At 34.9% G+C, this 17,447-nt stretch overlaps 1 protein-coding gene across 1 annotated transcript; it reads right to left on the reverse strand.

Moving 5' to 3' along the window:
- Positions 1 to 8,089: 8,089 nt before the first annotated feature.
- Positions 8,090 to 11,231, reverse strand: LOC105166392 (sugar transport protein 7). Its single transcript, XM_011085732.3, has 4 exons — positions 10,985 to 11,231; positions 9,474 to 9,793; positions 8,756 to 9,382; positions 8,090 to 8,680 (listed from the first exon to the last, which is right to left on the reverse strand). Exons 1-4 carry the CDS (start codon positions 11,127 to 11,129, stop codon positions 8,273 to 8,275), a joined length of 1,500 nt encoding a protein of 499 aa, XP_011084034.1. The 5' UTR covers positions 11,130 to 11,231; the 3' UTR covers positions 8,090 to 8,272.
- Between the last annotated feature and the right edge of the window lie 6,216 nt (positions 11,232 to 17,447).

Genomic DNA, 17,447 nt, shown 5'->3' on the forward strand with positions numbered 1-17,447 from the left:
AATTAAAACAAATAGAAACATAAAGTTTGCCGAAAATGACAGGAAATATGTGCATGCAAAGTGTTTTGATAAAAATTATAAATGGAGAATACATGTCTGCCAAGTGAGTTTATCCCTGATGCTTCTAGCCAAGTCCCTCCAGTAGAACAACTAGAGAAAATGCAGGTATATTTTTTCAAATTTGTTGCTCATCCTTTAATGTTTAAATAACTACTAAGGGACAACCTTTACTCTGTTGGTTTTCTGTAAATTTTAATAGGTTAGAAGAAAGGGTAAGACAATCATGCAAGAAGCAGAACCTATATTGTATAGGAGAACAAGAAGTGTAAGATTCTATTTGTTTCATTATTGTTAAAATTACTGCTCTTGTGTTGTTTTAATGATTGTCTTTTGGTTGTATATAGGAATATATCCCAACTGCTGCTCCTGTCGCTTGAAAACTTCAAAACAGAAAAGCTCCAAAGCCATCTGCAACTACACCAAGTATGTTTGATCAATTTCAACAGTGCCAGAAAGGAGCGAAATTAAGGAGCTAGCTTCTTTTGTTGATGCTGAAGTGGGTGGAAAGTCAGTGGATGAGCAAGGGAGTTCAGGATCAACCCCGTCCATTTTCAAAGGGGGAAAAAATTGTCACTTTATCAAATCTTAGTAATGCTATAAGTGAACTGCACAAAAGCAAGAAGAAGGCCTAAAACTTGTAATGCATTGGCAGAAATGTTTTGGCAAAAATGTTCTAAAACTGTAATCTTTTGGCATAAACTTTTTACAGTTTCAGTTAGAGTTTGGAAATGCCATTACATGTATAGTTTGGAAATGCAATTATATGTACGGTTTGGAAATGTTCCAATTAGATGTTCAGTTTGAAAATGCAATTGCAAAAACTTGTGTATGTGTACAGAAATTGAAAATGCAATTGGCAGGAATTGAAAATGCAATTACAGGTACAAGAATTTACCTTTCCTGTCCCGTATACATTTCAGCCATAGCCATAACAAAGGCATGCAATTATCATTTTTCAGTTCCATTCCCATCCCTTAATCAATACTAAATTCAAAAAGTATAGCTTGATAAATAATTCAAACTCATAATTACTGCCAACTTCTATTTCTTCCACAAATAATAGAAGACAGGGATTGTCTTTCATAGATACATTTACCAAAAGCATTACACACCAAATCCTACTTAAATACACTTAATTACATAGACCCTACTGAAATACACTTAAATTACATGCACCCTACATAAAGTAGAACCTAAAGCAGAAAATAAGAACGACAATTATTGAAATTAATTTTCATTCTCTACATATTCTTCTCAATTTTGCAAAATCCTCCTCAATCTTCTTCATTTCTTCAATCTTAGCTTCGTATCCAGAATATTTTGCTAGCAATCCAAGGATTACAAAACCTTGCCCGAGCACAAATTGGTGGATCTTCCCAATAATTCCACATCCTTCGGCCTACACAAGAAATAAGGAAAAAATTACAGAAAAATGAGAACATTTAACTGAGGAAAACGAGCAAAAATTTGCAGAAAACCGAGGAAAACTAGTAGAAAATGCAGAAAAATGTAGAAAAAAATAGGAATTTTATGGAGAAATATGAGAGAATAACCTTGTAATCTTCACAAGAATGGAACCTCCTCCCTGGTTTCTCATAGTCTATAAAGTCCTCACCGTAGCTCTCTTTCCACAGTAGCACAAAATCAGTCTTGAGATGGTAGACATGTTTTGAAGACGGGAAGGATGGGATGAGGATGGAAGCAAAATGGGGAAGAAATCTTATTTTTCCCTTTTTATTAGTTGGTAATTGGCTTTGAGAGTGAAAAATTAAAAATTTTCCCTCCAAAAAATTCCACCTCAAGTGCCATGTAATACTATAGTACGAATGGAACTAAAAGTCCCTATATTAAAGAGCATGTGCACTACTTTTTGGCAAAAAATCCAACTTCCATTCTCCGTTGTACCTAATTGACCCATTTTTGTAAATTAGTGGTCAAAATGTGATAACAACGAAAGTTAGTGTACTAAAATCAATCGCGGACAAAGTTAATGGACCCAAAAAATTTTTTTCCAATAAATAATATAACATATTATTATATTAAAATATCAAATATATTATAATATTTTAATTTTGATGTGTGGGGGTGCAAGAGCATTTGGCCAAAAAGAGATTATAAAGTCCAATCTGAACCCATCAGCTCATAATTAAGGTAGTCCACCAGAAGATTCTCAAACTCGACCCAAGATGAGGGCCCAATAAAACGCTTTAAGACCATAGGCCTGCCTTTAAGGCCCAATTAAAACAACCGAAGAGAAGGGAGGCGTCTCCAAGACGTAAGACTCCTTAACCTAGAAAAACTTCCTATAGAATAGAAACCCTTAAGTGAAAGGAGTCCTCCCTCAAGAAAAGATGTCTAGTTGTGCATTGATCAGCTAAAGATAAGACCAAATCACGCCTTATCCACACTTATCTTGCCCCCTTTTTCGAAGATACAAGTACAGTCCCCCAACGGGGACACCTTCCAAAATCTGAAAAACTACTCTCTACTCTTACTTTGTCTATCAACTTACGTTTTGACCATCACTTTCTCACGAATTTCTTACTCATATTTCAATTTCTCATTACGATTTATATTTTTCAATTGTTTATTCCTAAATTCGAAACTAACTTGAGAATCAAATTGCTAACGTGTTGTTTTACAAGTTCCCTTTTTTCAAGTTTTTTTGCTTAATCAGTCCAAGTCCATTATCAAGATCCAAGCCCATTGGACCCGTGGTAAGATTGCATGTATCAAAATTATTGTATAAATATAAACTACTAATTAGTTTAATAGTAATATAATAGATGTGCATAAAACTTAGCTAGCCTAAAGAGAGCCAAGTGATCCAAAAAGAAGAAAGAAACAAGAGGCTCGTATCATCCTAGAAGCCCCTAGAAGACCTGAAAGACGGCCTTGGCGGGTGCTCCCCAAAAAATAGATTGGGAAAGGGAGTAGGCTGAAGGCATTTCCCTACTCAAACCATGACCAAAGCCCAACAAATATTCGGTCTAAAAGGCCCACACACATGGCAGCCCACTCTTCTACGTGGCATCTCTTTAATAGGCACATTGGACCACATCAACCTTAGGAGAACCCCCCCCCCCCCCAGTGGCTAAAACCCCTCACAAGTGAGGGGTCTCCCAAGACCAAGTAAATAAGGAAAGACTCCCTAACAAGTAGAACTCCCTGACGACTAGGACTCCTTGCAGACAAGGAAAGTGCCCCCCAAGCCATAGACTCCTTGACAGCTTGGACTCCCTAGCGGTTAGGAGTCCTTGCTGATGAAGAGTCCTCTCAAACTAGGAATAAGGATTCAAAAGCACTTCTATCAGAAGATAAGACCAAACTATGGCTTATCAAAACGACCTTCATCCACTTTCTCCAAAAAAGGAGGAAACGTGCACACCCTACCAAAAGAGTGCACCCCCTGTATAAATACAGGTTTACTCTTCCATACTCAGGGCACTTCCAAACACCTTCATGAGACCCTATAACGTCTCTCTCACTTCACTTTCTCTCTAAATCATCTCTCTCACTCTTTAAACATTCTCTAAACACTCTACAAGCACATTATCACGTGTTCTTGCACTTTTTATCGACTTTATTCACCATAGATCAATTTCAATTATATTTATTTACTTTTTAGCTTTATTCCATCTCAAATTCAATACTAATTTGGGCGTCGGAGAGCTAACACCTTTTTTGCAAGTTCCCCTTTCAGGATTTGTATTCGCTTCGGTCCAAGCTTTGAGCATAGTCAATTGGACCCATGCATTTTTTGAATGCATAATTGGCATCGTCTAGTATAGATCTAAGATGTGAGAACAATGAAAGGAATCCACACCTCCTTGGAGGACTCTCTCGAAAGAATGGTTCCCTCACGCTAGAGGACCTCCTACAATTGATTACTACTTCTGTTAAAGGCCCAACTTTAGCGGTTCCATCATCATTGTTATTTAATTCTAATGTTCCAGTAATTCAATTTTTAATTGCAGGACGTACCCCTAGAAGAGCAAGCGAGCATCCTTCTCAGATTAAGCCCTGCCCTGAGGCAGGCATCCTCTTCCAAAAATCCTACACCCAGGTGGGCATCCTCCTCAGAAAATAAGCTCTGCCTCAAGGGGGTATCCCCCTCAAAAAATAAACCCTGCCTCCAAGCAGCCATCCCCCTCACTGAATAAATCTTCACATACCTACTTTCCTCAAGGATTATTTTTAATATTTTAACTAAATAATTTTGGAGGTTTATTTTACCACTTACGATGTGTTAACATAGGTTTGCTTGTAAGGATTTCACGAGGAAGACATCCCTCTCATATAAGGCCTATCTTCCACACAGGCACAAAAGCCCTGTCTTCCACACAAGCACCCCAACCCTCTTTCGGGCAAGCACTTAGGTCCTTCTTTGAGGGACTTGTAAGCTCTATCCTATCCAGGCACTTAAGTTCTCCGCCGTCGAGGCATCAGGCCTAGGAGGACCGCCCTTGGTGGCTAAAACCTCTCACAAGTGAGGGGTCTCCTAAGACAAAGTAAATAAGGAAAGACTCCCTAACAATTAGGACTCCCTGACGGCTAGGACTCCTTGCAGATAAGGAAGCTGCCCCCAAAGCCATGGATCTTTAGCAGCTTGGACACCCTAACGGTTAGGAGTCTTTATTGATGAAGAGTCCCCTCAAACTAGGAATAAGGATTCAAAAGCACTTCTAACAGAAGATAAGATCAAATTATGGCTTATCCAAACGGCCTTCATCCACTTTTTTCAAAAATGGAGGAAACGAGAACACCCTATCGGAAGAGGGCACACTCCCTATAAATACAAGTTTACTCTTCCATACTCAGGGCACTTCCAAACACCTTGATGAGACCCTCTAACGTCTCTCACACTTCTCTTACTCTCTAAATCATCTCTCTCACTCTTTAAATATTCTCTAGACTTTATTCACCATATATCAATTTCAATTACATTTATTTACTTTGTAGCTTTATTCCATCCCAAATTCAATACTAACTTGGCGTCGGAGTGTTAACGCCTTTTTTGCAGGTCCCCTCTTCTGGATTTGCATTCACTTCGGCCCAAGTTTTGAGTATAGTCCATATCAATTGGACCATGTGTCTTTTCAATCATCATCATCATTATTACTATTATTATTATTATTAGGGTAAAATACACTTTGCCCCCTGAATTGTTCATCATGATATCATTTATCACTTTAAACTAACAAACGTAACACTAACCTCTTTGGTTGGACAAAAGTGCCCCTTATGCCTTGAAAATTATATAATTTTCAATACATTTTAGTATTTTGCACATTAGATCATCACTAAATTATTTTTTAATTAACTTTTTTTAATAAGTGAAGAATTTACATTAAAAGTGGAGTATAAATTTATATATAGTAGATACATAATAAATATAATATAACCAATAACTCATATATGCTTCTTAAAAGAAATTGACAAATATATATTGATGTGTACGGTCCAAGAGCACTTGCCCCAAAAGAGGTTATGAAGCCCAAGCTAAGCCCCTTAGCCCATAAAGAAGGTTGCCCACTAGAAGATTCACAGATTTAGCCCAAGAGGGGGGCCGATTAAAACGTTTGCCAGAACACAGGCCCACCTTCAAGGCTTAGTTAAAACAACCTAGGAGAAAGGGAGGCACCCCCAATACTCAGAACTTCTTAACCTACAAGGACTCCCTACAGAATAGGAATCCTCATGTGAAATGAGTCCTCCCTAAAGCAAAGATGTGTTGTCGTACACTGATCAGCTAAAGATAAGACCAAATCACGCCTTATTCACATGTTTCTTGCCCCCTTTTTAGATATACAAGTAATTCGCAGAGTCAAAGGGGAGACGCCCCCTCTATAAACACTGGTACCATCCCCTAACGGGGACATCTTTCAAAAAATCTGAAAATTATTTTATACTCTTGCTATAGCTATCAACTTGCATTCTAACCATAATTTTCTCACGAAATTCTTATTTATCTCTCAATTTCTCATTATGATTTATTTCTATGATTATTTATTCTTAAATTCGAGACTAACTTGAGCATTAGAGTGCTAATGTGTTGTTTTGCAGGTTTTGTTTTCTTAAGATCTTTTGCTTAATCAGCCCAAGTCCATTCTCAAGGTCCAAGCTCATTAAATTCGTGCTAAAATCGCACGCATTATATATATATATATATATCCTTAACCAAAAGTTAAATATTTTAAGAAAAAAATAAATATATTTTATCATATTTTTGAAAGAAAATATGTTAGAAAATCGATATTTAGTTATTTATTTTTATCTAATAGAATAAATAGTTAATAACTTAATTTTATCACCAAATTAAAAAAATCTTTTCATGAAAATTTTTGTGTATTTATTGTTCTCATTTATTAGTTAACTTTGAGTCTGTGGAAAAAATAAAATGCAAACTATTTAACTACTAATTATATGTTACTTTATTATAAATAAAAAATATTTTTTATAATTAAGAAAATTTTAATTAAACTTAAAATGAAAAATTATTAAAAAAGAAAAAAATTTGAACTAAATAAATATATATATATAATATAAGGGCAATATTGTCTAAAAATTTAATTGCGGTGGTTAGTGTTACATTTGTTAGTTTAGGGTGTAATTGTTACATGACGAATAGTTTAGAAGGGCAAAGTGTACTTACCCTTATTATTGTTGTTGTTGTTGTTATGATCTGTAGATTAATTCATCAAAATCACCAAATTTTGACATAAATTTACAAGTAATAAAATAAATTGCATACTATGTATCTTGATAAAAATAAAAACTCACAAATATATATAAAAAATTATAAGTTAACTGTTAGGACTTGTCAATTTAAAAAAGTATAAGAGATTACAAATAGATATTAAAATATAGCATAAAATTTATACGTGTCATATTAAATAATTATTTTAAAAAATATTAAACCTCACTAAATTGTTGATTAAGCTTGTTTTTGTATAAAGATTAAATGTATAACTAAAAGTACCATAGTTTATTATTATCTAAAATTAAAATGTATGATATTGATTAATAATTATAATATATGATCAATTTTGAGTATAAAGTTTATAAATATTGAATATGAAATTAAACATATAAAAAATTTAAAAATAAAAAATATATAAAAATAGAAAAAGCTCGTGAGCTTATAAACAGAATATACTAAACTTAAGCTCAAACTCGAACTAACTCAACTAGACTCGAAAAATTCAAGCTCCAATCAAACTTAAAATCGAACCGACTTACGAAACTCGCGAGCCGGCTCAACTACCCCTAATTTCAACAACCATTACCGTGAAGTTTGACTTAATCCTACCACTACCAAGATTAAGTATTGGCAGCATAGCTGGCAATTTCATCATGGTCCTCAGCTTCTAGTGTACTTGAAAAAAAGAAATTTTTTAAAATTTTTAGCCACATATATCCTCATCACAATTCTCTTTTGATTGTGTTGAAGTTTAATCCATCTTAAAATTCAAGTCACTCCCTATTAGATTTGAATCAATAACTTCTTGGTATTCAAATAACTTATTGCAAGATAACATTATCTTCTTGGAAAATTTTGACTCAGATTCGATTCGATCAAATTTGAATCAATCACACAATAAGTGTATTAAAATTTGAACCAATCATATAACAAGTGCAATACACTTACCGTATAATTAATGTACAATTTAAGAAAATGACCAATCACTTAACAAATATGATACACTCACTCTGTACTATAAGTACCCCTTCCATTTCTAGTTAATTTACTGCCATTCTTATCTATCTCTTGAGTTTGTCCAATCTCTTGCTTGAAATTTGATTTGACCGCTTAAGGATTCTGATTGAGACAGTACTTCTAATAATGCGTTTACGTCGAACTCTCAAAACATTTTCGTTTGAAATTTGAATTGACCGTCAAAGAATTTTGACTGGGACAGTACGTCCAACGATGTGTTCATGTCGAACTCTTCAATCTGTTGTTTGAAATCTGATTTGGCTGTGGAAGGATTTTTACTGGGACGGTACCTCTAACAATGTGTTCCTGTTGCAAGCGTAACCGAACATCTCTCGTTATTAATGATTCAATTGAAACAACCTTAACTTGAGTATGTATACATATTCTAAGCAGTAGTACAGACAAATTTCCTGATTAAGCAAAGAACTAATGATTTCAAGAATTTCGATAGGTACAACAAAGTAAGTGAAGTTTCAAGAGAGAACCTATAGCCTATAGCACAATCCTTTTCCAGAACCAGTGTTTCTTCCACAAGAAAACCATCTCCTCAATGGGAACGCCTTTCGTCTCGGGTAAGAAGAAGTAGACGAAGATAGTCATGACCGTAATCCAGCCAGCGAAGAAGAGGAAAATTCCAAACTTGAAAGCACACAGCAGGGAGAGGAAGGATTGGCCTATTATGAACGTGAAGAAGAGGTTAACCGCCACTGTTATGCTCTGACCCGCTGATCGTACCTCTAATGGGAATATCTCGCTCGGCACCGTCCACCCTAGTGGCCCCCAAGACCACCCGAAAGCTACGACGAATAGGCAGATGACCACCACAACTAGCACTGAGAACGCCTTGGAGAGTTCCTGGTCACCGTGGAATTTTAGCCCCAGTATGATTGAGACTATCACCTGTGTTTGATGGATGAGTTAAATCGTCAATCCAAGAGCAGATATATAAGAAACAAAGAACAGTTTGTTTGTTACCTGACAAATAATCATTTGTATTCCTCCACTAATCAGCAGAGCTCTGCGGCCCAACTTATCAACCGTTGCGATGGAAATAAAGGTGGACGAAGCAAGAACAGCGCCCGTTAAGGCTGAGGAGTAGAGAGAAGCGTTCCCTCCGAATCCCATGCTCTGGAATAGCACTGGTGCATAGAAAAGAATAGAGTTTATGCCTGTGAGTATTTGAAAAGTCGGCATGAAGATGGCCATCACGAGCACCGGACGGTTCCGTCTCTCAAGGATGTTTCTGAAAGGATGCTCAACTGTTTTTGCAAGCTCACTTGCATCAATTATGTCCTGCAGCTCAGCATGCACGTCGGTTGTGCCTCTGATCTTCTCTAATACCTCTTTACCCTTCTTTTCAAATCCTCTTTCAATTAAGCTGTTTGGTGTTTCGGGCAGTAGGATTCCGCCTACCGTCATCAGCGTAGCCGGTACTGCTGCAAGCCCAAGAGAGAGTCTCCACCCCCATGGCTGGAGCTTCTCCGTCCCATAATTTATCATGTTTGCAGTGAATATCCCTAGTGTTGTTGCCAATTGGAACATCATATTCAGGGCCCCTCTAAGATGAGTTGGTGCCAGTTCTGACAAATACAGCGGAACTGCCTTTGGGAGCAGAGAAAAATGGAGCTAGCAGGTTACTCTAGTTTGCAAGACAAAACGCACCCCAAACAGAGAAAATCACAATTATATCTACCTGGTTGCCAAATCCAATGCCGAAACCAAGCATAATCCGACCTAAATTGAGCATGGGAAGATTAACGGCAGAAGCATCAAGAGCTGCTCCAATCATGAAACTGATGCCACCAGCAATTATACTTCCACGACGGCCATAATTCCGTGTGATGGGCGACGCCACAAGTGACGCCACCAGACCAGCCAGATAAAGCGACGACGTGAATGCTGCTAGGCCCTGATTGTTGTACTTGCAGTAATTGTTCTCATGAGCATGCTTCTTGCTTCTGTACACTGTTGGGAAGAATTTCTTAAGAAATCCATCCATTGATGTAACCCCTCCTGTTCAACAATGCATAAATACTCCATCAGTTTCTCTGTTTTAGCCGTTCCATGCCACCATTTGAGTATTAAACTGTAGGGTATCACAAGAACATGTAGATATTTCACTTCATGGAATCATCATATATACATCTAATAATTTACAACACAATTTGAATCCCATTAGGCATTGACCAAGTTGGAAGCAATAATTTTTTTCCTTTCATTCATGCCCATATGGCTCGTTTGCGTATAATCCCTTGTTCCGTTGCCAGGTTTGTTGTCCCTGATAAAATCACGACGTAATACTTCTTTATCTCATGAAATGAGGGTTTATGGATCCAATTCTACTTAAATGGATAGATTCAATTATTTCTCGTACGGGTCAAAAAATCCTTATATCTACGCAACAAGATAGAAAACATTAAACGCTGGTCATCGATAGAAAATGTAGGATGCTGTTATGTTCAATCAACTTAAGCAAACTCAAGATAACTTACTGCATCAATCCAAAGACACGAGGCCGTATTGTATATCTTCTACTTCTAGTACTCCCCCCCACCTCACTCCAGTACCCCATATACACAAATACATGCACTTGTTTTCAGACAGAAGACAACTCTCTCCTTGCTTTTACATCTGTATTGATTAAGCTACTCCTGAAAAGTCAATATAGGCTGCACCAAACTCATTTGAGACTGTTCTTACAAATATTTACAACTTCTTCCTCAATTACATCGGATGAGTCGTTAAAGGGGTGTAATAGCTGCTACCTTTTTGATAAAATAAGTCGTGGAAAAAGTTGTAAGTTACGTAAGAGGAGTGTTAGAACACAAAAGTTAAAACCAAAAAAAAAGTTAAATCAAAGTTGGAATGTCCGAAAAAACAGCTTAATTTTTACAACTGCTTACAATTTTTAACTGAAATTAACATAATTTAAGTTCTTCAAAAGCAGAAGCAGTGGAACAAAAACACTTGTCTTCAGCTTATTTTCAAGAACAAACTGAAACATGGAGCCCAGAAGCAGTTGAAACTTTCATCATTCATTAATCATCATCACAGTCCAACACCTTCAGATGAATCATCTTCTGACTTTCTCTTCTACTGTTCATCTCCCAGTACCCTCATTATCCTTTCTTCTAACTTAGCCTATGCAGCTGAAAGAGCTAATAACTTGCACAAACACACATACAAGACAAGAAAAACAAGCACCTGAAATTCCAATATCATAGCCGAAGATTGAGCCACCGAGAGCGGCAACAAGACAGGCGACGATCACATACGCAGTGACTCTTCCCTTGTACTCGGCAGCCCTCTCCGTGGCCACTCCCGTTGGCCCGAACGACCCGCCCGCCATGGCAGCTGCCCTTTCCTCTCAAATATTCTTTGGCCTGAGGAGGAGGAGACGGTTGTTTTAACTATCTGAGTTCTGCAGCTCTGTACCACCACAGCAACAAGTCAATATATGTTGTACACCTCGCAATTGACTTATCATTAAGGTCGTGTTTGGCTCAAACTTATTTGAAATATTTTATAATATATTTTAAGAGTTTAAAGAGATTGTTTTATTTTAAAATAAACTCTTAAATTATTTGGGTCAACTAAAATATCGAGTGTTTTCTTTTTTCGTAATAAATTCTTCATATTATAATAAGGAATAATTACATGCATTTTTTTTAAGATTTAGTATAATTACTCGTAGGTTTGAAAAATTATATTTTGTATCGCTGAGGCTTGTTTTCATCTAATAAATAGGTCCATCTGTTAGTTAAAATATATTGAATTTGTTGATATTGTAACAAAAAAATAAATTAAAAGTAAAATTTACCTTCAATTGCCTTATTAATGACTTATTGCAAATCAAATAAAGGATAATTTGAGCATAAAAGTATTTATTTGGCTTATAATAAATCATTGGGGATTTAGGATTTTTTTGTTAAAATCATTAAATTTGATAAATTTTAACTAATTGAGGAACTTTATTTGTTAAATAGAGGCAAATTTTGAAGTATTAAATATAACTTTCTAAATCACAAGGAGTTTACGTGTAATTTATCAAACTTTAAGAAAAAAAAGTATAATTATTCCTTACAATAATGACCAAAAGAACTCGTCAAATTATTAAAATTTAAATCATATAAATGGGTATTTTTTCTTTAAGAAAAAATGACAATTAATGAATGATAAAAATAAAATATTAATGTAATTTATCGAAGTATTTTTGTCTATTGAATTTTAAGATTAAAAAACTTAAAAAGATCTTATAAAAGAATATGGGTTGAACTTATTTTTTTAAAAAATAATTTTTAAAAATTTTAAAATTTTGTAAACTCTTTTAAAAATATTTATCGAACAATATTATAGTATTCGTAAACACAAAATATCTTATAAATATTTTTAAAAAAATTGGGAACTTGGTCAAATAGCAATGATATGGACATGGACAAGTTGCATATATTTTTGTGATGCTGACAGTTTTGTATCAACGTATTGGAATGAGGTCCATTAGATGGGGGAAGGGGAACTATCATTTCCTTTTGACCTAATCCAACTCATATTGCATAACAAATTACTTGTTGGGATAATTATATTTTTTTTAAAAAATTTGATATAATCATACGTAGATATTTTATAATTTAAAAAATTATATTTAATACTTTTGAGGTTTGTTTTCGTTTAATAACTAAATATTTTTATTTGTTAAAATTAATCAATTTTACTAATATTAACAAAAAAGTTTAAAAAAAAATTATATTTACCCATGGTTGGTTTATTACTAATTTATTGCAAGTCAAATATTTTTTTTTATAATCAAATTATCCTTATATATTTCGGTGTGTTAATGCATGTGATGAGGTATATCTTCACCGTTTTAAGGGTAGTTTAATCGTAAAAAAATTGTTTGACCTGCAATAAATCAGTAATATATCAATCGAGACTAAATATCAATTTATTCAATTTTATTGTTATATCAATAAACTCAATAAATTTTATCTAATTGAGGGACTTATTTGTTAGACGAAAATAAATATCAAGATGCTAGATGCAATTTATCCCTCAATTGTATGATTATTAGGATTAATCACACTTAAATTCTATTTAAAAATATAAAATTCCACTTTCTCATATTTTTTTTTAAAAAGAATTACACTTAAACTCTCTTCGAAAAAGTTCATTGTTTAGACCTGACCCCATTTCATTAGAATTTGGATGAAAAATGATGACATTAGCAAAAAATATATATATATAAATTTTCAACTTTACTCATTAATGTTCCTATGTATAAAGGAATAAATATATGATGTTAACCTCACTCACTCCATATATATATAATATTTTATTTATTTCTAAGTACAAAAATATACATAAAAATATTAAACACGGGATAAAATTAAATATTTATGTATTTTGTTTTTTTTGCATACATCAATATTTTCCGTCCAAACTCTAATAGAAGGGGGTTAAGTGTAGACGGATAACTTTTGAATGGGATGTAAGTATAATTTCAAGAAAAAAAAATTGAGAAAAAAAGTTTAATTTCAAATTTTAGAAGGAGTATAAGTGTAATAAACCCAAATTATAATAATAGTATATGTTTATCACTTTTTGAAAATTGTACATGATTGCATAATAATTGATGCTCATCGGTAATCACATAATTGCTTGGGATTTACTTAGAATTATCTTGGATGCCCTCATTTCTAGGCAATTTAATGAGAACATATTTATTAAAAATCCGTAATACATGTGGGGATAACCCTACATCAATAATTAATCTATATTATGTTCAGTTAAATAATTAGAGCATCCTCCTCCTAAAATTTAATTTCTTCCCAAATTTTAAAAAAATTACATAAAACCCTTAAAATTTGTTATGATCTAACTGGACCCAATCAGTAATGACAGCAAGGGACTTTGCTGATGTGGGCAAAAAGAAATTGAATAAATATATATATATATTCCATTTTAGTTGACTAATTGAAATATTTGATAATTGTGTAACATTGATTAAAGTTTGACACAAATGCTGCAATATACTTCCCTAAAATTCCAAAAAAAAAAATACATATAAGGTCATTAATATAAATTTTGAAACTATAATTTCGGGGTGACTTATAATTTTATCCTCATATGGTAGCATCAATACTATGGTTTAATGAAATTTATCTCCCTGTGATTTTGTAAATAAGTAAATTACTCCCCTATGAAAAATAAAAGCAATTTATTTCCCTGTAATTTTCAAAATTAAGCAATTTACCTCCCTGACTAAGGATTATTCTGGAAACAAAGGTGAAAGAAGCGTTGGCTTCAACTTGGAGATAAAAACACTTCCTTCTTCCATGCGGCAACCAGCGACCATAAAAGTAGTAATCAAATCAGACGATTGCGGGATGAGGATAATAGAGTCTTTTTTAGGATAAGAAGGGGATTCAGCGGTTAACTAAACAGTACTTTGGAGAGATTTTTGGTTCTTGCCATCCATGCTCTAGAGATGTGGAACGAGGTACCAGATTTGTATCAATCAAGGTGGACGACGGCATGAACCAGACTCTTTTGCAGCCTTACACTGAGGAGGAAATCTGAAAAGCAGCCCTTCCGAATGACCCCTTTCAAACCCCCTGGTCCGAAAGATATGTCTTTGATTTTCTATCAATTCTATTGAAAAAATATTAAATCGGATGTCAGATCTTTTGTTCTTAACTTATAAATAATTGCATTCTTGACCCCTCACATAACAAAACTCAAATTGTGCTTATACCCAAATGCAGAAATTCTGAAAAGCTTTCTCAGTTTAGACCCATAAGTCTGTGCAATGTGATATACAAGATTGCCTCTAAGACAATTGCTAACAAAAAAAACCCCTCCTTGACCATATTATCTCTCAAAACCAATCTGTATTTGTACCCGGTCGTCTCACTTCTGATAACATTCTTATTGTTTACGAAATCAATAACTTCTTAGGACCAGATATGGGGGGATAAATGTCATTCAGACATCAAAATGGATATTAGTAAAGCGTATGACAAAGTAAAATGGTGTTTCCTTGAAAAGATGCTTGTTAAATTAGGCTTTGATCATTGCTTTGTTAGCTTGATTATTCCCTGTGTAACTATTGTTTCTTACTCATTTCTTTTGAATGGTGGTGAGTTTGGTTCCCTTTCCGCATCGAGAGGATTTCGTAAAGGAGACCCTCTTTCCCCTTATCTATTCTTGTTGTGTACAGAAACTTTTAGCTCATTGATATAAAATGCAGAACAAGCGGGGGAAATCAAAGGGGTCTCTGTCTGCAAGCGGGCGTCGAGCATGTCCCACCTATTATCTGCAAATGACACACAGATCTACTGCCAGGCTACTCATTCCTCTATCATCTCTATAAAAGAACATCTTGGAGACCTATGCTAAAGCATCCGGTCAGATGATTAACTACAACAAATCATCTATCGTCTTGAGTAAGAATTCCTCGGACACTTTGAAAGATACACTTCCAGCATTATTGGGGCTTCAAAGAGAGGATCAACAGAAGCTTTATCTAGTCTTACTAACAGTGGTGGGGTGATTAAAGAAAGGTGTTTTCTCCTACTTACGTGATAGGGTTTGGCAATGAATTAAAGGATGGTCCGAAAATAACTTATCTCAAGCAAGTAAAACTACCATGATACAATCAGCATTACAAGCCATACCCACTTTGCGATGAGCGTTTTCGCTCGTTAAAAGCTTTCAACTTGGCAATGCTTGCCAAACACCTGTGGTGATTACTAATGAAACCTCGATGTCTCTTGTCACAGGTTCTCAAGCCAAAAACACTATCCTTCCTCATCTCCTTCGGAAGCTAAAGTGGGTCACAAACCATCTCTAACTTAGCAGTCAATTATTAATTCTAAGGAGATCATCACAGTTGGCAGCAGATGGAGTGTTGGTTCTGGCACTTCAATTAAAATATGGAAAGATCTATGGTTGCCCTGTCCCGGTACCTTCAAACCTATCACCTCACCCTTGAAGGCCTTGACCAAACTGTTGTTGCAGCGATGATTGATCCAGATGCAAAGGAATAGGACAGACAAATCATTAAAAACATCTTCAACCCAGAGGATCATGATATGATACTCAAAATTCCCATAGGGTGAGAATCTTCCTAGATACTCGTTGTTGGCATTACGCACAGAATGGTCTCTTCTTGGTTTGCAGCGCATACTTCCTTGCATTTGAATTGCTAAACTCTTAATCTTCTAGTACACGGTCTAATGATTCTTTTAATGCTCGCTGGAAAACCATTTGGAATATAAAACTACCTCCTAAGTTACGTTTACTCGGTTTGAAACTTGCTTTAGATGCTTTCCTACATGTACTAATCTTGAATAGAGATTAAGGTCAATCTATTTCGCTGGCCCCTTTTGTGGAGAAATGTAAAGAAGCAAGAAGTTGCAAGATATGAAAGGCAGATGCCATAGCTGTATAATATTTCTTCATAACAGTGTACAACTCCAAGAAGGAGAAAAAAATTAGCAGAAAAAAGTTACAGAGATGAAACATGTGTCAAGCCTTTTAAGACTAAGGAGTTAACTAACAAGAATAGATTAACTCCCTTTAACTAATCCAACTAAACATACAAAAGAAGTGCGGGTGCGAGTGCAGTTAAATGCTATTGACACTCCATTCTAGCTATGGTAACGACAACAAGTGGACGAAGAAAAGCATCTTTTGAGATCTTCCATACTGGGTAATGCATCTGATCCAACACAACCTTGATGTCATGCACACTGAAAAAAATATGTTTGACAATATATTCAACACGATCATGGACATCAAGGACAAAACGAAGGATAATTTGAATGCAACAGGGATTTGATATTTTATTCCAAGCATAGGCTAGACTAAGCTTGATGCCACCAAGCTACATGAGTTAGAAAACGATGTTTCCATCATATTGTCCAACCTTGAGAGGATATTTTCTCCAACTCTTTTTTTGCCTTAATAGAGCACCTCATTGTTCACCTGTCGTATGAAGCTTGCGTAGAGGGGCCAGTGCAGTACAGGTGGATGTATTCATTTGAAAGGTTCCTATGTGAGTTGAAGAAAAAGGTGAAAATAAAGTACATGTCGAAGCATCAATTGTTGAGGCATACATTATCGAGGAAACCAACTTGTTTTCTTCACAGTACTTTGAGCTGGGCGTGCTATCCAAACAAAGCATGCCTCGTAGAAATGATGAGCGCACGAGTAGCGATAATGGTATCTAGGTGTCTACTTTTAAATACCCTGATTGGGCTAGTGGTGCATCAAAGAAGAAATGGCTAACGACACATCATAATAAAATATATTTGCATTTATCAAACTAATTATGCTCGATTTATATATAAGTTAATTAAAACCTCTTTAAAATTAATTTAATTAATAATCATACCAAATTGAAATACAAACAAAATTATCCAAACTTAATAATTATATAAATAAATTTTAACATTAATACATTTAATTCCTTATTTACATCCCTAACTGGTCCCATTTTTGGTATAACAAGTTAAAGAGCATTAAGTGTGGTACTAGGTAAGCATATTCAAGGCGCCATTTACAAGTTGCACATGGAGATGGAATAGTGGTAGGTGTGGCAGACGAGTCGAGCCGATCCGCGATTTTTTTTTTATTTTAAATGTTCATATGTTTAATTTTATATTCA

This window comes from Sesamum indicum, linkage group LG7 (assembly GCF_026168435.1).
Source record: "Sesamum indicum cultivar Baizhima isolate 11 linkage group LG7, ASM2616843v1, whole genome shotgun sequence".
NCBI lineage: Eukaryota > Viridiplantae > Streptophyta > Magnoliopsida > Lamiales > Pedaliaceae > Sesamum > Sesamum indicum.

Coding starts and splice junctions, on each gene's coding strand:
- LOC105166392 (XM_011085732.3), bottom strand. CDS start 11,129: ATGGCGGGCGGGTCGTTCGGGCCAACGGGAGTGGCCACGGAGAGGGCT. Junction 9,794..10,984: donor CTATGATATTGGAATTTCAG/GTGCTTGTTTTT, acceptor ATTGTTGAACAG/GAGGGGTTACATCAATGGAT. Junction 9,383..9,473: donor GCATTGGATTTGGCAACCAG/GTAGATATAATT, acceptor CTGCTCCCAAAG/GCAGTTCCGCTGTATTTGTC.